Source organism: Sinocyclocheilus grahami, unplaced genomic scaffold (genome assembly GCF_001515645.1).
Source record: "Sinocyclocheilus grahami isolate Dianchi unplaced genomic scaffold, SAMN03320097.WGS_v1.1 scaffold516.1, whole genome shotgun sequence".
Taxonomy (NCBI): Eukaryota; Metazoa; Chordata; class Actinopteri; order Cypriniformes; family Cyprinidae; genus Sinocyclocheilus; species Sinocyclocheilus grahami.
Window position 1 is genome coordinate 284107 of NW_015505695.1, and position 26164 is coordinate 310270.

At 36.1% G+C, this 26164-nt stretch overlaps 1 protein-coding gene across 1 annotated transcript in view; it reads right to left on the minus strand.

Annotated features, from left to right (window-relative positions):
- Positions 1-26164, minus strand: part of LOC107554853 (ciliary neurotrophic factor receptor subunit alpha-like) — a 186033-nt gene that overhangs the window by 39574 nt on the left and 120295 nt on the right. Inside the window, exons 4-5 of the mRNA XM_016237493.1 lie at positions 5774-5891; positions 3007-3173 (exon numbers count right to left, since the gene is read on the minus strand). Coding sequence (XP_016092979.1) covers positions 3007-3173; positions 5774-5891 — 285 coding nt within the window. The remainder of the gene's footprint in view (positions 1-3006; positions 3174-5773; positions 5892-26164) is intronic.

Here is a 26164-nt window from a genome sequence, read left to right on the forward strand (position 1 = left end):
GAGTGAAACTAAAACTGTAAATTGTTGTGAATGTAAGTGCTACTGAAGTAGAGATTTCTTGCTAATTCTTGCTAAGAAAAAATTAAGAAAATATGTATTGCAATTGAAATCTACAGATGCAAATAGATAAAGTATCATAAAATGCATATTTAAATGTGTATTTTGGATGTTTTGTTTCAATGAATCTGCAAGAAGACATGTTATTGAAGTAAAATAGTCCAAAATCTGAAAAGTTAGGATTTGACAAGTGCATGGAAAAACAATGGTTTTTGGGATTGGAAAGACTTTTGGGTCATCTTTAAGGTACTTTGTGTTTTTAAAGCTTGAAGCTTGCTTTCATTTGAAACTTGCTTTCACTATATGGAATAGAGCAGCTTGAACATTCTTCTAAATTTCTCATTTAGATTTTCTCAGAAAAAAAAAGTAAGCCATACAGTTTTAGTAATGTCATAATAGTCATGAGATATTTTTGGGTAAACTATTGCTTTAGCATAGCTAGGAAGTGTGAACATACCTCTATAGTTGAGATGCTAATGGTATACGAGTTGTGACAAGGCTCAGTACAAAAAGAACACAGTTTTAGTGGCTACGTAGTAAGAATCACTCATGACAAATGCCACTAGCGAAATACTATAATGGAAAAAGAGATGAATGATGAATAGTGCTGAGATCTCCTCTTTATGATCCGCAGCTCGTCCCTCTGAGCAGAAAATCAGTTTGACATAACACACACGTCTCCTAAAGAAGCCACACTGTGACATTTCTCGCAATGTCTTTTGAGCAGCCGCGTCTCCTGAATATTAGGAAAGCCTTTTGGAGCTAAGGTTTATGGGAAATAAGCAGAGAGCAACAGAGTGGCCTTTCTCTTCTTCTCGAGCTGCGGTGTCCAAGAATCATTCTGTTTGCTCTGCGGTTTTAGCTTCACTCGCACACAAACACATACACACGAGGACAAAGAGATGTTTCTGAGCCCCGTTCCCTTTACTATTCATAGCAGACACATAGTGGCTTCAGGATTTATAGCTCAGGCCTTGACCTGGCTTGAGCGAAACACTCTTTACGACTTTCAAACACTGTTGATGTTGTTTAAATGTCGGCTATTCGGATGATAATTTTTATGTCTGGGCATGCTGAGAGGAAGGGCTGCACTTCAAAAAAAAAAATAATAATAAATCAATTCTAGTCAGTATTTTGGCTTTGTTTCTCAAATAAATATCTAAACATTCTGTAGACAAGATACATTGCTCACTTTAAAAGCAAACTATTTTTATACCACATTGGAAAATAGTTTTGACCTTGTTTTAAGCATAAACCTCTCTAAATTTGGTTAGATTTCTGCTTAAACCAAGGGGAAAAAAGAGGTAAGAAAAATAAATGTCATGCATTTCAATATATTTATTAGTGCTGTCAAACGATTAATTGTGATTAATCGCATCCAATATAAAAGTTTTTGTTTGCATAATATATGTGTGTGTTCTGTTTATATTTATTATGTATATATAAATACACACACATGGAGTATATATTTTGAAAATATTTACATGTCTATATTTAAATTCATATAATTTATATTATAAATAAATATATTTAGTATATAAAAATAAAATGTTTCTGAAATATATATATGCATGTGTGTGTGCGTTTATATATACATAATAAATATACACAGTACACATACATATTGTATATCGTGTAAACCAAAACTTTTATTTTGAAATCACGATTAATCATTTGACAGCACTAATATTTAATAATAATAATAAAAAAAAATCTGTTAAAGAAAATTATTTTTGCAGTGTAGCTGAAAAAAATATATATTATTTTAATTTATTATATTTAGTTCCCATGTATCTTGAAGTTGTGGTCAAAATGTAATAGTCTGCATGCTTTAGATCCATTATAAGGCAATTTACTTCTTTGATGTACTTTCATCGATATGTTCCCTACTTGTCACTAAAATATATGCTAATCATAAGTTGCTTTTTTTTCAAATGAAATCAAATAGCTGTTACATATGAAAATGCATTTTAAAAGGAATCCATTTTCTGTAAAATATACACTAGAACCAGAGGGAACATATTTTTGTTGTCAATCCAGTGATCCAGACTGCATTAGCATTTTTATTACTATCAAGCACACATGTAGCCATGCATGTAAGCATTCTATTTAGTTGCCAGAAGCCACTTCAACAACACCAGCACCATCAACCAGACAATATATTGGAGATATTTTCTTCACTTCTGTTTGCCAGCATGGGTTTTGTTCTTTCAAAAAAAAGGAGATGATTATAAGTTACAAGAGTGTCTGGCAAATTTGAACTAGATGTTTTTGCAAGGTCTATTTGCTCAACCCCAGTATATCATACAAGGTTAATAATGAATAGGACTTTCAGAATGACTCTGGGAACGAGGCTTATTTTCAAGAAATTCAATGTGTTCACATCAAAATGACTTGTAAATTATATTTTCTGTGTCTGCAATGAAGCCATATATATCAATTATTGCAGTATGTTTCACAAGAAAATACTACTCAGTTTTGCTACTTCAAAATTTCAAAATTACTTGAATTTCAAATGATTAATCGCGATTAATCGCATCCAAAATAAAAGTTTTTGTTTACATAATATACAGTATGTGTGTGTACTGTGCATATCTATTATGTGTATATAAATACACACACATACAGTATATATATTGAAAATATTTACATGTATATACATTTATATATTTATATTCTTATATTTTATATTATATATACATATATTTAATATATAAACATAACACATTTTTCTTAAATACATACATGCATGTGATTGTATTTATATATACAAAATAAGTACACATACACATATTATGTAAACAAAAACTTTTATTTTGGATGCGATTAATCGCGATTAATCGTTTGACAGCACTAGTTTTTTTTGTAATTATTTGTATAATTTAATAGCAATTTATGAGTGAAAGCACTTTCTAATGTTATTTTGTGTGTGTAGTATAAACACTGTACCTATTGAAGACTCCTCGAAGCTGATGGCGCTGGAAGCTCGACCCAGCGAGTTCACTGCCGTGACGTTAACCCGGTAAGGAAAGCTGGAGAAAAGTTCTGGAAACTTCACATGGCATCTGTTCTTATGAACTTCATCCCTCGTCACCTCTAAGGGCCTCTGGTTGTGTCTGAAGAAAAATGAAGAAAAAAGATCTAAAACTTTATCTTCTGAAGCATCATGACATTAGTTATTTTTTAACAGAATATTTAATCTAAAAATTAATTCTCTATTTTCAATGCCATGAAAAAGTAAAAGACCACAGATTTTAAATTATTGGATGAAGTCCGTATACGGTGACACTAAGTTATTGTCAGAGCTGGGTAGTAACTGATTACATGTAATTTGGATTTAGTAATCAGATTCCAAAAAATAAGTGCTTGTAATTAGATTATATTACATTTTAACATACTCGTAATCAGACCACAATTGATTACATGACTACATATTCACACAATAGCAATACATTATGCAGAATTGATTCTTATTTTTTCATGTTTTAAATGTTCCTTTCTAAAATAGCTACCACTTATGTATATTCAGAAAGTCTTTGCGTTTTCGAGTTTTGGTTAATGGTCATATGCACATGCAGGTAAACAAATGAAATTTTTTTAGTAAATGTTTTATTTTGACCAATGCTAGTTTAAAACGGCTTATTTTAATTTGACATTTTCATGATTTAATTGATTATTAGCTTTTCATTAAACTCACAAACCTCCTGGAGTTCCTTTACAAACCCCAGTTTGGGAAACTTTGACATACTGTTTAATGCACTTCATGATGTTAATAACAAAGAATGGAATATGTTTTCGGTCACACTTTATTTTAAGTGTTTTTTTTACCAAAATTGACCTAATTTGCTGCTTATTAATAGTTAGTAAGGTAGTTGTTAAGTTTAGGTATTGGATAAGATTAGGGATGTAGGATATGGTCATGCAGAATATGTGCTTTATACGTACTAATAAACAGACAATATGTTAATAATAGGCATGCTAATAAGCAACTAGTTAATAGTGAGAATTGATCCCTATACTAAAGTGTTACCATGTTTTCTTTCTCTTTGTATTTTTATATCAATATGGTACAAGATTATCCAATTTAAATCAATGTGATAAATGATTTAAGTCAAAAGTAATCTAAAAGTAGTCTAATCATATTACCCAAAATGTTAAATGTAATGGATTACATTACTAACTACAATGTTTGTCATGTAATGTGTAATAAGTAACGGATCACATTTAGTCATTACAATTAGTAAGTAATCTACCCAGCACTGGTTATTGTTGTATGGAATACATGTACTTAATTTCTGGAAGAGGCAAACATTACTAATCTATTCTGATGTTCTGCAGTGGTGCCAGTGGCATGAGAACAGCAGATATGCTAAATTAGGGGCTGCCATTTACTCGCCTCTAGGGTACATCTGGGCCGAGGCCTTGTAGCTGACCTTTAAACCTCCTGATATCAGCTCTGCGCGCGCACTGCAAAATCATTTATTAGGTTTTGATGAAGCTTTATTGGGGTTATATTTCAAGCACCTTGCGGCACATTTTCATACATAAATCACTTGTCATGTAGATAATGTCTAGTCCTGACATTGTGCTCTTGTATAATTATGTGTAATGACCTAAACTGCACAATGTACAAAACTTAATGGATTATTAATTCTTCTAAAGTTGTTAAGAATAGAGGTCAGTCGAAGTCAATGCTATTTTATTAAAGTCAAATGTATATATATATATAATAGTAGTCAACTAATTAGTTCCTTTGGGGCAATGGTTATTTGTAATTTCTATTAAAAACTAACAAATTATCCATTAAAAACTAATTTACAAATGCATGCTGTGACATTGCCTGCTAATATTGTGTGCTGTGAGTGATTAATTTTTTAGCTAAAAAAAATGCATATTCTTCTACACGTGATTATAAAGTCTTACTGTTATAAAATACGAGGACAATTAACCATTTTGATTGAATATATATTGTGCTGAACATGTATTCAAGTATCTTACCGTTCAATCGCAAGTTTGGTATCTTTAAGACATTTGTCACTTCAATCTCTTATGTTGCATTAATTTGATCAAAAATACAGTAAAAACACTAACATCAAAATGCTTTTAAAAATGCAATTACATTTTCAGTATCATTACTCCAGTCTTCAGTGTCACATGATCCTTCAGAAATCCTACTAATATGATTAGTTATATGTATATGTATATTATATTAGTTCATATATTACAATATCCCATTTCATGTGCTCCAAATTTCCATTTATTTATTGAAGTAACGTCTTTAGCTATTTAACATGCAGCATTCAGTGTGATCGTGTTAGTGTTTGTAAGTACTAGTGCGCTTCCATTTGGTGACTGATGAGGATAAAGCCACTCTACGGTTGTCCAGACAGATGTGAACAGATGAGGGATAGAGAGAAGGAGAGATGGAGCTCTAGTGTGTGCAGGGTTGCTCCGCAGGGGCTTTCGACGGAGAGTCCACTTATACTGCCTTGAGTTCCAGCACTCAGAGTCAGACAGGCCTAATCAGCTCTCAGCAGACAGCGTCTGACCGCACAGATCACTGATTCAGATGAGCTCAGTGTGTCTCAAAGCCTCCGCCGAACACGAGAGGGCATGACATGACAGACGGAGCGAGAGGAGAATAGAAGGAAGAGCGGGAAGCGAGACTTGACAGATGAAGTTGCAAATGAAGAGAAAAGCAGACAAGTAAACTTACTGGACATCGACTTCGAAGTCCGTAGGGATGTAGGTGGGATGCTGAAGGTGCCAACTGCAGTAGAAGCCTTTGGGATAGGTGTTTGATCGACACGTCACCTGCGGTTCCTTCGGAGGAACTGTGAAGAAAGCAGAAGGGTGGAAATGTAAGTACTTTGTCAGCAACAACACCTTTCGGAAATCCATCAGCGGCCCAAAATACAAGCCCCAGGAGGCTTTTTTTTTACGATATCCCCTGCTTCCGTGGCCGCGTAACCCCTTGAACCTCCCCATTCCAAGCATCAAGTGGGAAAGGAAATGTAATAACCGCCCATGCCCTCCTTCCAGATTAGGGTCCTTTCTTACAGCGCCACTGGACCGTGCCTACCGCTGCCAGAATTGAAACTGATGACTTGGACCGGTTGCCAGGGTTACGCATAATATTACTCCTTCCCATGTGTTCCTGTGTGTGAAATGGAGAGTGATTTAAGCTCCGTTGGCTGCCGAGCGCCGCCTTCTCCATCCTCATCTCCATCGGCCCCCGGGGACCTGACAAACTAGAGCCCGCAAGAAACAAAACCACTTCAAAAGCTCACCTCTGGGCTCCCCTTTGAGTTCTGATTGCGCTAAACTGCCAGCTTACACACGCTCTTTCCTTACGTGATTGTGATGAAATAGGCTTTGAGATTTTTGATGGAGATTTTGCCAAAGTATCTGTGCACTTGTGGGAACTTGCAATGTTCTTAAGACCTGATATATACGGAAGCTTTTTGTGTAAATTGACATAAGTAATACCACAAATTATGTACTGTTACTTTAAACAATCAACTTGGTGGACAATAAAACAGACGAATAAAAAAAGTCATATACAGCCAAATACACAGACTAAAACTTGAGTTTCGGGAATTTAAGACCAATCAGCAACCACCCTGAATACCCTGGCAACCTATGTTTCAACAACCTAACAATCACCAAGAACACCCTTGCAACCAGATTTTGTCACCACAACTTTTATATTATTTTATTTATTTATTTTATTTATTTTATTTATTTTATTTATTTTATTTATTTTATTTATTTTATTTATTTTAATTTTATTACTATTAAAATATTTATTTATTACTTTAAAAATGCTAAATGTTTTCTTTTAGGGTTAGTGTGTGTGTGTATACTTGTTTATGCTACATTGTAAGGACCAAATGTCCCCACAACGATCGTCCTGTAGTCCCCACGAGGGGAAAAAAAATCTTAAAAATAGTAAATGATGTTTATCTGAAAGTGTAACAATGCAGACAGGTTTTCTGTAAGAGGTAGGTTTAGGGTTAGGGGATAGAAAATATCGTTTGGTCCGTATAAAAGTAATAGAAGTCTATGGAAAGTCCCCACAATTCACAAACGTGTGTGTTTAGAGGTGTAATTGAAGGTCTGGAACATGTTCGTGTATGCAATAATTTACAGCCCCTAATAGAATATCTGTAAATCTTGGGTCAAAAAGTCAGCAGTTTGTGTTCTCCATCTAAACATAAACATTCTTCCTCCTCCAAGGCTGGAGAGGTTTAAAAAAAATCTTCAAAGCTGTAAAGTATTTAGATAAAACACAGAGATTTTGCACTTATGGACAAGCAAGTATACTGGATGGCACCAAAAATATAAAGCACAGAATTTGGAAGTAAGTATGAAATAATCACTTTACCCTCAGTCAACCACAACAATCACTTTACTGCTTGTACAAATAAACAAGTGGGAAAAAAATATTCAAAATGATTCTAGAAATGATCAAAAAACAAGCCTTAACATGTGAATAAATTATTTGTAGATTTTTTTAATTATAAAAAAATATTTTACTATAAAGAATATCATTTTCTGAAGTGTAGAAACAAATATAACCAAATAATCCCTCCTTCAATAACCTCTCAATTGACCTCTCCACATTTTTACTTTAATTCTAATTATTTTATTTATTAATTTTATTTTATTTTATTTTACAGGGGTTTATAAACAAACAAGTGAAAAACAAAAGAACATCTGTCAGTTCCACGAGAAAAAAAATACACTTGCATTCTAGATGATTCTAGAAATTATATAAAAAAACAAGCCTTAACATGTAAATAAATAATTTTTAGATTTTCTTTTAATTGTTAAAAAATACTATAAAGAATATCATTTTCTGAAGTGTAGAAACAAATATAACCTAATAATCCCTCCTTCAATAACCTCTCAACTGACCCCTCCACATTTTTAAGTCTAATAAATGTAATTAATTTCATTTCATTTTATTTTATTTTACTGCAGAATGTAATTATTGAAATAGCCTGCTGTGAAAACACTATCCTTTTATTTAGCTTTTTTTGAAAATTCACCCTGCTGTTACTTTGGGGAAACATCTTGTTCTATTCATTACTCAGCAATGCAGAATCAATTATCAATCCAATGGAGTTTTACTCTTCTGTTAGGAAATAAACAAGAATGCTGATCAAAAAATGAGTAACTGCAAACCACACATTAACAGACTGGTGCTGCATACTTCATTGCTAGACCAAAACAGTGAGATGAAATGAACTGTGTGGGGAAACATGAATGCAGGAGATAGGAGAAGACTTGTTAGAGGAGAGGAGGAGTCCAGAGTGTGATGCGTTTGACCTGACATTCCATCCGTGAGCCGCGAGCTCAGCGCTTAGACAGCTTCTCCTCAGGAGGTGCATTCCTCCATAGAGTTGTGCCTGCAGGAGGCCTTCCTCACCCTCAGGCCAAATGGGCACACTGACAGCTCACGGACCCTCATCCCCGGCTACTAACAACCCCGGAACCCTCCCCTTTCACTTCCCCACCCTTCCCCAAAGAAAGTGCATGGCCATCCGCACAGTGGAAGATCTCAAAGACATTCTCCAAAGAAGCGAAAAAACAAAAGAAGGTTGCTTTTCGGAGAGAATTTGCAACCTAGCAACACCTCTATTGTACGTTTTTTTTTCTTTCTTTCTCCCCTTTTTTGTAGGACAGAATGTTGTTGAAGTGACAAAAGACATATCTCAGCGTTCTTCCTTACGAGTGATTTCATCTAAGCTACCGGTGCCAAAGGAACAGCGTCAGCCGGAGATGTGGAGAAGCTAAACAAAAGTGTCACTTAAGCCATTTTGATCACACTAGCATTGAATGAAACGAATGGGAAAGTTATTCAAATTGCTTTGTTAGGAGGGTGAATCTCACAAAAGGAACATCTGGGTTATAGAGGTTTAATTTAATTTAATTTAATTTAACTTAACTTAACTTAACTTAACTTAACAACTTAACTTAACTTAACTTAACTTAACTTAACTTAATTTAATTTAATTTAATTATTTTATTTTGCAGTGGTTTATAAACAATAAACAAGTGAAAAACTAAATAAAATATTTCAGTTCTACAAGAAAAAGATTATTATTTTGAAAAATTATCAAAAAACAAGCCTTAACATGTAAATGAATCATTTTTAGATTGTTTTCATTATAAAAAAATACATTTTCTATAAAGAAAATAAAAAATTACAGTAATTTGAACACAATTTTAATTTAAGAATAAATAAACCAGCATAAATTAAATTCAAAAACCAGTACTGACTTGATGAATTATTTACAATTTTACTTAACATTATTTAATATTTATCATCAAGGTAATCATATCACACTGACATCAAAAGATGGGATTTATGTTCTTTATGCAAAACATCATTTCTAATTTATCTCTCTTGATTTTGTGGTTGGTTATGAACTGGCTCTTTTCTTAGCAACTTTTATGAGGTTCACTTTTTTCCCCCACCTCTCATTAGCCTCGCTGGAATATTAAGTCCTAAAACAACACACTAAAACCAATAATGCTTTATGTAAAGTTAACACCGTTTGCCTCATTATTGTGAAATTCAAAAAAGTGATCAGTTACATCATCTGCATTAATAAAGTGTTGATTGATGGATTTAGTGTGTATGATTGCATTTGCATTGCACTTGAATACAAGAATGTGAAAAAAAGAAGGAAGAGACTAGCCCAAAAAATCCCAACATCTGTGATTTCAAAATGGTCAGCAAGACCTCACTTTACATATCCATACCCCTTCAGAGTGCTGTCATATCATAAGCAGGCCTAGCAAATGATGCCTTCCAAACTCCTGGTACAAAAAGAGAAACTTCAGAATACTATTTGTAATAAAAGCTGATAATTGCAGAAGTCAATGAAGAGGTGCAATTTAGCTGTCAGACGAAGTACACTTACTGCTGAAAGAAAAAAGTCCTTCTCAGCCTTCCGGAGTTCTGTTTTTCTATATTGATGCAATTTAAATGAAACATACGAAAACATTTGCCTTGACCTTGGCTGCTTATTCTTTAACCCCACTTTAAATCTGAATCCTACATGTCACTCAAGGCGCTGAAAACATCATGTGCGATTCTGACCAAGTCTACGACCCCAGAGGCATCAGGTAAACTCTTTTCACACTTTCAACAAATCCAGCTGGTCATACAAAATAAAAAAGATTAGGCTGCGCTATTGGCTCCCCTGAGTTGCCGGCTGTCTGCTCCCTAATCTGAGGCCATTAAAAGGCCAGCACAATGAAAGACGCGGTTTCAGGGGTCAGTTGACAAACGTCAAGCCGCCGGGTCACATGAAAGGCGAGCAAGCGAATCCCAGGCTACCACCACTATCATCACTAACTGCTGATCTGTCAAAGCTGGGTTGGAGCACCCCTCCATGACTCGTCTGGAATGTGGACTATGTGCTCGGCAATTGGAAGCAGCGTGGGGAGGGGAACGGGGGTCAAGTTGCATGGAAGGCCTCTACCTACAGAAAAAGTGGAGATCAGTTGCAGGAAACACCTAATGTCGTCTGGACCGGCAGCTAATGCGCCGTCTGACGCAGCTGACAAGTGGTTCTTAATCTGGAAGCATGCTGTGGGCGTTTGAAAGCATGTACAGCCATAATTATTTAATTTGAATACAATGCCTTGAAACAAAGACGTGTGGTCTAATGCAGCTGCTTTTGCAGTGATCACACATCATTTTTAAACATAGGGTGCTCTATACAACACCTGACCTGTGAAATCAATATGAACATGCAAGATGTCGGATAGTCCGGACTGCTGAGCGAATCATTGGTACACCCCTCCCTACTCTCCAAGAACTGCACTCATCCAGAGTGAGCAAAATACATTTATTTATTTAACACACATACTTATTTACATTTCAAATTTGCACCTAACATACCTGTACATACTAAATTGTCTATTTTGTATACATGTATATTATTCTTTTTATTATCTGTGTCTTGTCACTGTCATTCTGTCGCACTGTGGAGCTTCTGTCACTAAAACAAATTCCTTGTATGTGTAAACATACCTGGCAATAAAGCTCATTCTGATTCTGATTCTGAAGATTTTAAATACATTCTGGTTAACTGGGCAGCAAAATCTAAATGAATCATGACATCTGGTCCATTTATACAAGTTATTTATAATATAATTACTAAGAATCTTATTTGTGCAATGTATTATTACCATGTTATAAAGCAATTATTACCACATTTGTTGTTTCTTTATGCATGTTACACTACAGTGTTTAACAGTGTTGGGGAGTAACTAGTTACATGTAACGGAATTACGTAATTTAATTACAAAACAAATGTAATCTGTTACAGTTACTGAGAAAACATGTAATTAAATTGCAGTTTACAGTTATATATATATATATATATATATATATATATAATTTTTTTTTTAATATATATTTTCACCAACATACAGATATGATTGATTTCTTTCCCAAATTGCATCGACTGCTCTAAAATATGAGACACCAATGTTTCAGGAATTTAGGACACAGAACAGGACACTTATTCGATAACTGTTTTATTTCCTATTTGGGTTTATGTATATAGTTTTTTTTTTAAGATTAACTGTTTTTCCCCCAAGGCATTGTTAGATGCCAGTGTTTTCTGTCAGAACTATGCAAATATTTGATTTAAAAAACAGTATGATAGCTATTAAACGGTTTCTTGTTATGCATTTAATCTGTATTTAACCACAGAATGATCTCGAAGTAAAAACAGGTGTTAAAGTCTGATTTTTTTTGTGGCTGTGCTTTAAAATTAAATGAATATAATCTTAATTCAAGTGATGAAGGATTTTGGAAAGTCTGACAGTAGTCAGTGTGGAGTACTTCTGTAAAGTTAACCCTGTCTGCTTTAAATGTTTGAAAATGATTGAAAACATTCAGTAGAAATTTAGAAAAGTAATCAAATGTCATCAGTTACATTACTTTAATAAAGTAATTGAAATAGTTACACTACAGTAGGGTAACTTGTAATCTGTAGCCTATTGCATTTCCAAAGTAACCATCCCAACATTGCTGTTTAACAAAGACAACATTTTAACTGCTATATTCCCCCAATTTTTTTTAGGTTTTAAAGATGTGCTCACTTTAACTACAAAATCAATTTTTTTATATTATTGGGCTACCCCAAATTGTGCTTTTATTAATGCATCTTGTCTAGAAGACCAGGGTTTGGGGGGCAGGGTCTTCAAACAGGCAAAACCATCATCATAAATTAGTCACAGTGCTTGTCCTGTGTAGAAAGTGCCTGGCTGGCATCTTTTCAAGGAGCAGCTTTGCTCCGTCTGTGCATGCATGCAAATTCATCTCATGCCTCAGATCCTAATCAAAAGTCCAATATAAAAAAAAGCCCCATAAATCCTCGACAGAGGTGCATGAATCGGAGTGAGGGTGATTCTGGCCTATAGAAGACCACTGCTATAGACCAGCTAAATGGATTGTACTCTCACGAGTGCCAATAAATCATCAATCTCCTTTGAGTATGTACTGCGTCATGGATGTACAGAAACAGAGCGCTAGCAGAGTCTGTCCAGTTCCCCCTTTCATGAACAAAAAAGGCGGCACTTTACTCACGCTGTGTTTTGTCTGTAAAATATTTCTCCTCTTGACCATATGTTTCGGCAAACTGTAGAGATAGACCGAGCTGAGCAAATGGGACAGGAAAAAGCCAGTCAGTGATCTTTAACAAAACAATTTCAAAGCGTCGCACGAGCGAAATCCACCGCTGTATTATAACAATAAATCTATGAGTAATATACTGTGCAGCGTTAACAGTCCATGGCGTTAATGGTGAAGGCTGTTGAAAAACATGGGATATACTTTGTTTTTAAAAACCCTGGTCTCAATGGCTTTGACAGGGTAGGTGCTGTTGTTTTCACTCAACGTGTGTTCAGTCAGGGTGGTCTAGTAATGTAAACCAGCTCTCGACAGCTTCAGATCACTAGATTTCTACCATTTTCTTACCTATGAAAAGCATTTAGCGTGACATGTTCCCATCCCATCTAAATGTAGTAATTAAGTAATAAAGTTGCTATGGGTTAAATGTATAACAACAAGCAATTAGTTTAATATGTAACATTCCCCCTAGCTTTTCAAACAGGTTGCTATAATTGTCTCTTGTTAACAGCTGAGCTGTGTGATGCTGCTACAACCTTTCCAGACCAATCAGAGCATTCCCAGGAATCCACATCACATCTGGGTCTACATTATCACCAGTCATCCCCTTTAGCCCTCTGTGACCAATCCAGCCAGTATAAGATTATATCCACTTCACTGAAAATGCTCCTTAATTCTCTGAGGCGAATTTCAAAGGTAGCAACACAAGTTGTACATATGCAGTGACTAGAGCAGGGACCATCTGTAGAGGGGCGGAATACATGAATAATACTCCGAGACTCTAAACCTCAAGGCAGTAATTTTATATTGAAGCCATTAGCGTGCGGTGGAAAAAATAGCAGTTCTGTTTCCACAGGCCCTCTCTTAACAATCCGATTATCTTCGAGACAAAGGGATGTTTGAGAGATTTTGAGGACGTAAAAAGTTCTAGTCACTCTCGAGGGAATTCCTTGGATAGGGTTTGGTTCTGTGACCTAGCTCTAGAGTGAATCCCATCTTGGGATTTAGGAATAATTCACAGCATAGTATTGGAAAATGGACGCAAGTCGGAGTTGACCATGTAGTCAATAGTCTATCCTGTGACCGCATCTTTACATTTGCAAGTCATGAACACAAAACATTTTTCAGCCACTGAATTTTACCAGTCAACATTTTGGACCTAAACAGCTGTAATGATGTTATTCAAAATGCATTATGAAATCTGTGTCTTCCTTAAAGTCAGGGATGTTCAATCCTGCTCCTGAAGGCACTTTTCCTACAGAGTTGATCTTCAAGGAACCCGCCGGAGACTTTGATTAGCTGGATCATGTGTGTTTAATTAGGATTAGAGCAAAACTCTGCTGGAAGGTGGCCTTCGGGAACAGGACTGGACAACCCTGCTTAAATGGACTGTTGTCCTGTAACTTTAACTTTCTTTCTTCAATAGAATACAAAGGGAGGATTTATGGACAATATCCTGGCAGCTTAGGAAGGACCTGGGCTTTAATTTTTTTTTAAATCATATAAGTGATTCATACATTTTCTAAAACCATATGATTGCTTGTGTCAGGAACAGACAGAAATGTAAGATATCATGCACTAAAAACCTTGGCATTCACTCGAGCTCTGATTGGCGAGTTTATGTGAGAACTGTTCTTTTGAAACAAATCTTTTAAATAAATCAGTTGATTCAATATTTAATAAGTAGTCTGAATGATTTGGTCATGAACCAGACAGGTTCTCGAGATCAACTCAATGACTTGATCCAGTTACAGTTTAATAGCCAAGTAAATGGGAAGACTCTCTGTGAGTAATAACTTACTTTTTTGTTTCCATCATATAATGCTATTATATGATATTGTATGATTGTATGAACATAAGCTGGTATGAAAAGTTATCATATTATAGAACATGGGTTATTTTAACTATTCTTTATGATATTTATGGTGATTTTGTTTTCTTAAACATGAAGGTTTGCATCCCCTGAGATCCACAGAACTAAACCGGTAAATATTTTTGTCTCTTCCACCCATTCAGTCACAAAGTTGAAATTAAATCAGAAAGAACACAATGCTTCAGACAAATATCTGATGGGAACAGGGAGGGGGGGGTAAGTCATCAGGGGGAGTTAGCTTCTGAAGTGGGCCATCATGAGGGGCTAATTTGACAGAAATGCAGGGAGGAAGACTGATGACTGCTGAGCATGTGGTTGAAAAACAAAGAGGGAGGGCCTGAAGGATGAAGGAGGGGTGGGAGAGGTAAATGGACTGCCCTTGTAGACAACAGCATGGACGAAGTAAAGCCTGAACTTTGGGTGGTCTTAGAGCCACTGTGGACACCCATGAGAAAAGTGTCTCTTTCTGGGAGCTTTTCTTTGCTTTACCTTAACAATACCTTAAAAGCCAAGGAAATTGTCTCTTACTGTATATATGCATGAGTGTGTGTGTCTATATTTTGTAGAGTTCAATCATTATCATGCATGCCTTACTGGGAAACAAGAGTGTCTGTATTTGGAATAGATGGGCCTTGACAGGGGTGTTATTATTTGAGGACACTGGGCAATGTGTTTGCACTTACACAGATTTATTAGCAAGTCAAATGCCAAACTTTGATGTCTCTGTGTCAAAAAAAAGTATTGCATACTATGCGAAAGCATGAAAGTTAACAATAATGATAAGCTCCAACATTCTCCATGTGGTGTAAAGGGCCTCTTTAACACTAGAGTCACTGGTGCAATTATAGAAATATTACATATGCATTTAACAAATTCCCATTAGATGCAGAAATTTAGCTTACATCAGCGCATTTTCATTGGTGTCCCAGCTTGCCAATCTTGTTTTCAGATGGTTTGGCTGGTCTTTTAATCTGACCAAGCTGGTTATCAATCTAGGTCCACTCACAAGCTGGCTAAATTATTATTCAACTAGTTTTGCCAATTGGCCTGCCAAGAAATTGCCAAAAACCCATCAAAAACCATCAAAACAGACCAGCCTAACCAGTCGACCAGGCTGGGGGAGCGAAGACTCTTTTTTTTAAGACGGGTGAGAGGAAAGCATCGGGTTGTAGCTCACAGACCATATCATCTCCAATGTCTCACAGCTCTCCAATTAGTCAAGGATTAACTAGCGGTGAGGATGGACAGGCCTCAATGAAATATCAAGCTGTTCAACAATCCAATAGTCCCTCTAAATCCCCCAGAATGGTGCTTCAGTTTTTTTAATGAATGTCTCTGAACAGCTGGGAAGTTTGGTCCCGTCTACAGTAGGGTGTGTGATGGTGGACGGCCAGTCTAATATTCTACAGAAAGGCAGGGGATAAATGGTGTTCATTGTGTGAATGGAGCTCCCTGTCATTCCGCAGTCATGCTAATGGCTCTAATCTGACAGTGGGCTCTGGCAGTCGGCTCTTTGCTCCTTGCCTTTTCCTGATGTCCCCCCCTCCCCTCCACCTCCAGCCCCTTCACATTCCTGTCCCCCGTGTCATATGCAAGGAATGGGCGGTATTACATGCCTGTTTGTTCCCTTTGTCAAACAGTCTTCCCAGCTATTAGGGTTTGAGTTAGGAGGGGCAGCGGTTGGGGGGGGTTAAAGACTGAGAAAAGCGGGTGTTGTGAGGGGGAGGATGGTGGGTTTCTGCCTGAGACCACTAAGCTCGAACGCTGGCCCACATTCACTTTACCCCTGCTGATCACCATTGTTTCTGATCAGTCAGGAATTTTCTCATGCAAAGCCCTCTTTGACTGAAAAAGAGGAAGACAGTTCAATATGTAAGCTTGGGACTAGCGGTGGAAGTGCAGACCGTTGAGTTTGATCCATTGTAAATGACAGCAGATATTTTTCTTTGACTCACTCTGGCCTTGGGGAGATGAACCCGCAGATTTTTAGCCAACTAGGTCTGCAGTAGACACCTGCAGATGTGTACAGTGTGGCCGCTGCTTTCTTATTATGCAAGTAGCCTGAGCAATTGAGCTGAAAATTGGTACGCCAAGACAATCTGTAGGTAGAGCAGGGATGAGAGTGAATCAGCTTAAAATACTAAGGTAATCTACTCTGACAGGCCCAAACGCAATTGGAATTTAACGCCATATGGGTGCTTCGGGAGCCCATGGGTATGCAGGATTGTTTTCATCCTGTTGTGGTCCATCAGTCGGCTAGATAATGGAGAAGGTTGCTAAGATGTATCTTCAGTGAGGTGAGGGGAAGTATTGGCCTTTAATATGCGTGTCAGGAAAGTAATTTGGCCAAAAAAGCCCAACGACACGTTGGTATTTGTAGACAGCTCAGTTCCTGTCTGGCAAATTTAATCCTGGCACAAAGTTGGTCTCAGGATCTAACACTTGGTGGTTAATTAGTGACTGTTAAAGTTTAAACCGAGGATTAGAAGTCCTAGTGAGAGGATTAGTCCAAAATACCAGTCTGGGTTTCGGGAATAGATTCAAGGCTTTAAATGCATGGCAGAGTTTATCTCGATGTGGAAAACGAAAGCCAGAAAGGTGTAATTTCCTGTTATCAGTTTTTGGGTGGGTGGTTTTTACGGATGTTGGCAAGTGAAAACCTCACGGTTGCATTTGTCAGGCAGATTCCTGACATAAGCATTGCCTGACAGCTTAATTTATCAATCTGTTAGATGAACACTGCTCCCCAAAGGTGGAATGCCTCTATTTCACCTAGAATTTTAATAGGCCTGACTGCTCCAGGGCTTTTGACCTGTGGGATAAAGATTATATTACTACAAGGGCAACCCTAGATTTGTGGTTTGCCTAAGAAAAACGGCTTCAACCGAGAAACACTTGCCAGATGAAAAGTAATACAAGGGTTAAAAATGGGTGTAAATAGTTCTAATGGGGGCAGCAGGAGCACAAAGTGCTCTCTAATTTCAGTCTAATTTTCTTTGAGAAGAAAATGACAGGTTAAGTTGAATGGTTCCCCTTAATAATTTACTGTTTCTCCTGACATTTTCCTCCGCGGTGTTCTTGTGAAAATATCAGGCAGATTAACATTTCTGATCGGTAAGCCAAGAATCCCTGCAGGAATCGCATTGGGGACTTAATTTCTACACCGCAACGACAGCATAAACGATGCCTCTGCTTATAATTAGATATCAGGACTCTGTTGTAACTTTGGAACAAGCTCGGGCCAAGTGAAAATTAGTCACAGTTCAACAGATGTCTGTAATTTCTGTAAAAAGGATATTAAGTTAAGTAAAGGTTTTCAAGCCAGCTTCAAACCCAACGTAAACATTCTCTCCCACAAAGGCCCAAAAGCAGAGGACGCTGTGCTTAGTCTACATTCCCGATGGCAAAGAACTCCGGGGTTCGTCCCAAATGACAAATCACACACTTAGCCGGGAGACAGTGGACATTTGGGAATGTGTTGCTCAGGGTTGCTCTGGGTGCTCCAGACATAAGAAAGAAGGAATTCCATTGATTCACTGGACCATGAATGGACTTCAGAGTGTTTTACCCCCACCACAGCCTCCTTGCACCCAAACTTCCCTTTGAGCTAAACACTCTTTCTTCCATGCACCTCGTCCCTTGTCCCTGTTTTTGCAGGGAAATTGCATTTTGTAAGACTGATGCAAATGGAAATGCTTTTAAGTAATGGCCGCAAACTGACATAACCACAAAAATGATTGAAAATATTATGAAACAGTCATTTCAGAGGGGGCTAAAAACTATTTTTGAATGCGAGGGGAAGCAAAGCAGTCACCCAGCATTGACGTTCATAAGCTGAACATAAAATATAGGGAACATGCTAAAGACATTAAAAATGGATTATGGCATCTTGTATCTGTATTCGAGGCATGTTATCCTCACAAATACAGGCATTGTTATCCTGATGACACCAAGAGGTTGCCGGGGATCTTAAGGAGGAGGGGATGTTTTAGAAAAATCCAAATGGTTGGTCACACATTTTTTTTTTCTCTTCAGTCTATGCATTAGTGCAATTTGCTATACACCGTTATTTGTATAGCATAGTGCATATTAGTTTTTATATGTCATTGTGAATGCTATAGATTAAGAACAATACTGTATCTATTCCATTTGGCAATATAGAAAATGAGGTCAAACAGACATATACAAGCACTATCACTAGGATTTAATGTTTCAACCAACAGCTCATTATCTGTATACATGCTCCAACAAATTGCACTACACACACTGAAGGTTGCCTCACCCTGCACAAAGCTCAGGACTGTGTGGATCAGCAAGGCAGAATGGGATTTGGACAAAATATTAAATTCTCATTAGGGTTTGGAGTTATAGGCTAGCCAGACACGCAGTCCTCTGTCTCAATTAATGGCAGCGATGTCCACAATGAGAACAAATCACCTGAGCTCTCCAGACAGTCGGCTTCTCCATCTCCAGAGAGTCAGACAGATTCACTTGCAGACATCTGGTCTATTTACAAATTGGAAAATGCAATTTAAGGAACAGGAGGGGAAAAAAACATCAAGAGAGAATTCTGCACAGACTGAAGATTCTGCAGGAATCAAACCGAAGTCCCCACTGCACTTTTGTGTGTCTGGCACATAATTAATACAGTTTACCAGAAGCAAGAGAGGAAGACAGTAGGAAACAATCTATAAAATACAAGCTGGTTATTTTTAGCAAAATTTTGCTTCTTTTATTAAATTTTGCATCGCTATTTCAAATAGCCCTTCCCCCGTGTAACAAAGCTTTTTTTTTTTTTTTTTTTTAAAGAGCTGACTTTAATCTGAGAGTAAATAAAAACAGCCTTCACATAAAGCTGGACCATAAAGTTTTAAATTAATCAGGCTCTGGAGAGAAGATTAAACCATCTGTAACATCATCATTTAAGCTTTATAGATTTTCCCAGTATTTGCCAATATGATTTTTGTTCATGCACATAAAAAAAAAAAAAAATTAAAAAATAAAAAAAAACTTCTGTCATTATTTAACTCAACCTCATGCCATTTCTAATCTGTATGAACATATTTCTTCTGCAGAACACCAAAGAAAGAATATATTTTGAAAGTCAATTGGATCTAAATAAATCCATCCATCCATCCATACATAACACAGACATTTTTCAAAATATCTTCTATTTTGGTCGTACTGGTTTAGAATGAATATTACAGCGAAATATTATGACAACATTTTCATTTTTAGGTGAACTATGCCATTAAAGTCGGCATGACATTAAAACTGGCTTCTTTTTTTATAATTGAATGTTGCAGTGTTTATAATAAACTATTTACTCAACCTACTTTTTTTAATTCAAGAAGCCATTCATTTCAAATATTCATTTCATCAAAGTAATTACAGTCAAAAACACATCAGAAATGCCTTTAAAATGTTAGTATACTCAGATTATTGTTGGTGAAATGGCCAGTCAAAACAAACACACACACACACACACACGCACGCACGCACACACATACACACACACACACACACACACACACACACACACAAACACCTAAATGTTACATCTCCCATCAAAACGGTTCTTTATTTTTAAGTACACTCACTACAACTGCTACAATTTATGGTTATGTTGCCCTCAGGCTATGTACATTAGTTCATTGATCTTTATTGGCCTTCTGCGGTTCCTAAAAGGTCAGACTAACAAAAACAGAGCTGTTTTCCAGTCCTAAGATGTTGATTCTTGAACTAAACATCTAAGAAACAGCTTCAGAGAAGTGGAACACCTCAGAATAACAGTCTATTATTTGTTTTAGCACAAGATCACAAAAAGAAAAGAAGGAAAGGCTGGCGTTCCAGCGTTATTGTGTCTCTGAACGGATTGGGTCTTGTGGGGGGATTACGTCGCTCCCCATAATGACTGTGTGTAATAATTAATGGGATTAGAAGATTACATAGCGGTTCTTCCAATCTGCGCCCAGGGCCGTACCGCCTGCACTATCTCTACACTTATCTGATGGCATGATCTCAGCACTGTGTGCCCATGTGTCAGAGCAATGTCTTATTCTGGACAACAGGCGCCAGTCTTCAGATACAAGGGACTCTAACAGACGGGAAATAAGGTATAAACGATTCAGCAGAAATCATTGCTCCGATTTTGTATAACCTTAACATATTTTTTTAACATGATGTCTTACTGCAAAAACACATGGAGTCAATGTAAGAACAGTAATTGCACATCAGATGCATTGGTATTGGGGCAGATTGGGTTTTATTAATGCAGCAGAAAGCATTGATTTTCAATACGATACAGGACATTCCAAATATCTTGGACAGATGCAATAAGGGAAGCTTATAATAACTAGCAACTAGGACACATTCAAGACGAGTGGATCATCTGGAAACCCATTCTGTACTTTTTTAAATGGATGTTCAGGGTTTAATATGAGTTAAGCTCTATCGACAGTACTTGTGGCATAAAGTCAATTAGAAGAGATCATTGAAGCACTTGACCTCTTATTTAAAATGTGAAATATTTGAGCTGTGAACTTCTAAAATGTCTAAATGGCCTGAACTTCAGGTTATTCATGAGCGACGGTATTTCTGTTTTATTTTTCTCCAATTAAAAATGTGTTTTCTGGCATTCTTGCATAAATCATATGAAAGTTACTGAGATTACTGATTGTATATGGTCATGACAAGAGTGTTTGTGTGTGTGTTTTTTTTTTCTTAAAAAGAGCAAATCTGTGTATATTAAAAATAAATTCTATACATGAACATTTATCTATTTGAGAAATGAATACTATTATTCAGCTTGCATAACATAAGTATGCATTCAACTTATGACAGGTGACAGTAATTTCTACATTCTAACAAAATTACATTTAATATGGATAATAATCAGAAATGTTTATTTAGCAGGAAATAAACATATCAGAATGATTTCTGAAGGATCACGCGGCACTGAAGACTGGAGTAATGATGCTGAAAATTCAGCTTTGATCACAGGAATAAGTTACATTTTGAAATATATTCAAATATAATTTTATGCTTGAAATTGTGATAATATTAATGATTTTTACTAGTGCCGTCAAATGATTAATCGCGATTTATCGCATCCAAAATAAAAGTTTTTGTTTACATAACATATGTTTCATATACTGTGTATATTTATTATGTATATATAAATACAAACACATGCATGTATGTATTTAAGAAAAATTTTATGTTTATATAATAAATATATATATATATACATGTAAATATTTTCAAAATATATACTGTATGTGTGTGTGTGTGTATTTATATATAAATAATAAATATACACAGTACACATACACATATTAGGTAAACAAAAACTTTTATTTTGGATGCGATTAATCACGATTAATCAATTGCCAGCACTCATTTTTACTATATTTTTGGTCACATTCTGTAAATGCACCCTTGATGAAAATAAGAGACTTCTTTCATAAACATTAAAAATCTTACATACCCCAATGAATGGCAGTGTATACTGCAAACGCTAAAAAATTACATTGTGCATTGTTTTAGGCTAATGGTTAAAGGTCAAATAATTAAAATAACTCATAATTTCCCATACTAACATAGCTTGGGACACTGAAAGAAACACTTCTGCTATTACTGCTGGTTTTTAATGAATGCAGAGAGCTCTCAAATGCAAACCCCAGAGAATATGTTAAAAAGTCAAGGACAAAAAAAATACAGCCACGAAAAAGCCAGTTTGTGGCTTTTATGCACTAGCATGCTAATAGGCAGAGAAAGGGAGGAAAAAGTCTGTCTGAAAGCACCAAATGTAGCCGGACATCTCTTAAATGAATGAGGCACAAAGGGGATTACCTCACCACATTTCTTCTGTTACTTTTCCACACAAGCAACTTCTCAATGTGTGTTACTATTCTAATTTCAGCCAGGGAATGGAGGGAGGGTGAAGGAGGACTCAAAAGACGCCGCGCTGGTTTGTGGATAGCGATGGAATGTGACAATGCTAATTATTGCGTGCAAAGCTACACAAACCACAATTCCACCTAATAATGGAAGACTTTTTCCTTTGTCCTGTCTTCACTGTGAAAATCACTCCCACATTCCTTTCATTGGATACTTTTTTTCTTTGTTTGTAAAGCAAAAGTATTGTTTAAGTTTAAGCAAACAGTAAAAATATATACTTGATTTGTGTTAAAATTGCAGTTTATGGTTGCGTACACTAGCTACAGCGGATTCAATTTATCTTCATGTTGTCCTCATGTAGTTATTATCATCTTTAATCAGAAGGCTTGAAATAAGTGTTTTACACAAATATAAATAGTGTCTATGTATGCATTTCCTTAAACTAAATATTCATTCATTCATTTTTTTCATCAATGTAACATTTCACCATTGAACACAATATAGGAATGTTTTTTTTTCTGTCAAAAGGTGATGTTTGATAAAACAATACACCAGTTTTAAAGACATTCAGATATTTTAATTTGATATTATTGCATTGTGTCTTCACAATAGGCATATTTAAAGATAACTGTGAAGTAATATACAACTAATTAAATAATTGGAAAGCCGAACGGAGAGATATTAACAGCCCGAGCTCTCTGGGAAAATCTGTGGCGAAATCTCTGCAAAAATGATATTAACGTTGCTTCTTTCATGTTTCACGACACTTTCAAAGTTAAATACCCAGTGCGTGGTACTAAAAGCATTTCTAGTTTACCTAACTGACAGTGTTTACAAAAGCAAATGTGAAATAAAATAAAAAAATGTAATTTGAGCACTTTTACCATGATTTGTGTTTCACAGGACTCGTATCAGAGTGGTTTGTATCCTAAGTGCAATGTACCAGGTGCGCTACCAAGCAAGTTTACTACATCAGAAAAGCCATACATATGGAGCTGTATATGTGATGCAAATATCATAATGTATTAGTTTGCAGATCATGTGCTAAGCACATGAACATAATTCTTTGTTAATCTATAATCTGCCCATATAATCATAATTTGTGTGAAAAAGAATACAAATTCTTAGTTTTTTTTGTCACTAGTGGTTCTTTCAGCTAAAAATGGCAATGAATTGCATGTATAGGTACATTTTTGGAGTAGGTAGATTGCCTGTTTTTCCAATGAGACTGGGTTTGATATTAAGCAAAAGAAACAGCAAGACAAAGGGCGACCAAAATAATCCTCTGAAAGAAACAAACGTTTTTTTGAAAGCTTCACAGTTGGAATGTACAGAAAGATACAGTGAGAAGGCTGAAAGAGCCACATCAGTGGCACCATATATTCAAAGAGCAGCAAGCAGAAAGAAAATGAGGTACAAGAGCAGAGGGAGATGATCACCAGCATGTTGGATAACCTCTACATGAAGTGGACTGATCTGTTGGGATGGAGTCATGAATGCTGTCCTGCAGAGCCGGATTTATTCACTCGCTGCTCTTCCATGCTGTGGCTTCTCTGGTTGCTCTTCTTTTCATTTGACACTAAAAGACAGCCACTGACTGAAGCCTTTCAGCACACATCACCATGCCTTTGTGGAGCACAATCAAAAGAGATGAATGTGTGCTACAGCCAGGAATCGCCATGATTTGTCCAAGCATTGAGTCTAAAAGGACAGGTTTTGCTATCTAGTTGGCTACAATGAACACAGATATTTTGGAAAGGCGATAGACTTGGAGCTTCAGAGATCTCCATGTGTTCACCAAAAAATGAAATACTTTGGCATTATTCACTCAACCAAATGCCATTCCAGACCATGCTGTATGCTTTTTTTTTTTTTTTTTGCTGGGACAGAAAACATTTTTTTTTTATATACTATAGTGACCATGTTTGCCACACTCAACAATAAAACTCTGTATATATATATATATATATATATATATATATATATATATATATATATATATATCTCAACCATAGCCTCAACCCATTCAGAAGTACCAGTACTTATATAGAAACCTATACATAGTATCCAGAAAGAAATGCTAAATTTAAAGAAAAACGTCAGACGTACTTAGAGGCTTTTATATCTGAACTCTTCATTATATATATATATATAATTTAAAATATTTGTATTTTTTGATAACCGTTTAATAGTTTAATGCAGTACAGCACATAAATAATAATGTCTATTTTTATGGCTTTTTTTTTTTTTTTGAAGCTTGACAGACATGGCAACTTTCACTGTGTGGAAAAGTGTAGTGAAAAAAAAAAGAAAAAGAAAAGAAAAAATATCAGCATATAGGCTTAGAACAACATGGTGATGAACGAACGAACAAACTAAATAAATACATTTGGTGAACCATTCCTTTTAATGTTTCCTGTGATCTTTGTAGCCACTGATGGCTGATTTTGCATGCTAAGCACAGAAAAGCTGTGCTTCAGTTTTACATAGACGTGTGTCCTCATGTGACCTAACTGTATTCAAGACAACAAATACTTTGCTTTGCAAATTGGTGTTGCTAAGAGAATCTAGTTCCCTTGTTATTATACTTATTAAGTCATCCCGGATTTAAATTAAAGCTTAAATTAAGGTCTTAAATTGATCAATGATAAAATACAACTTAAACCGTTGGGACTTTATGAGTCATCTTTCATGCAGATGTTGCTATCTACTACCATCTTTCATCTCAAAAAATACTCTGTTTCCATATTCTGGGTTATTGCTGTGAGTGGGGTAACATTAGATCTTGAAAACGGAGGGAAAAACACTTCTTATAAAATATTCATCATTCATGCGTTTGCCTGATGATATACACTGTATGCTTTCCACATGTGCATGCACATTTTGCTAAACACACCAGTAAAGGCTTCGCAGATATATACAGTCTTGTTTAAAATAAACTTGCAGCAAAACAGCATAAAATATTACTAAAACATTCTTTTCAGAGAACGTAATAAATTAAGGTTAATTTTTAAGCATAAAATCACTTTTTTTTTAATATATATATTTTATGTTAAAACTATATAACATATTTTGCTAAACACCCAAGTCTTTGAAGACATGTCTAGTATAACATCAGATATTCTTAAAGGAGTGCTATTATGCTTTTTCACTTTTCCAACTTTAGTTAGTGTGTAATGTTGCTGTTTGAGCATAAAAAAGATCTGCAAAGTTACAAAGCTCAAAGTCCACTTCAAAAGGAGATATTTTATTTGACAGAAATCACTTTACAAAAACTACAACTAACGACTCGTTTGGACTACAACGCATATTTTCTGGGATTTGTGATATCACAAATATCAACGAATGGGACGAGACCTGGTTGAGCTGCACTAGAGAAGGCAACGAGTGTTATCACTATGTCGGAGACACGCTAGCTTTCACAAGGCAGACAAACTTAGAGTGTTTTCCTTTTTTGTGTTTAGAGACATTTCCCGACCAGGCGCCGATTGCTGCCAATCACAACACACACTGGCCCAGCTAACCAATCACAGCACACACTGGCCCAGCTAACCAATCACAACACACACTGGCCCAGCTAACCAATCACAGCACACACTGGCCCAGCGAACCGAGCACAGCACACACTGGCCCAGCTAACCAATCACAGCACATTTTGTATTTCAGAAGGC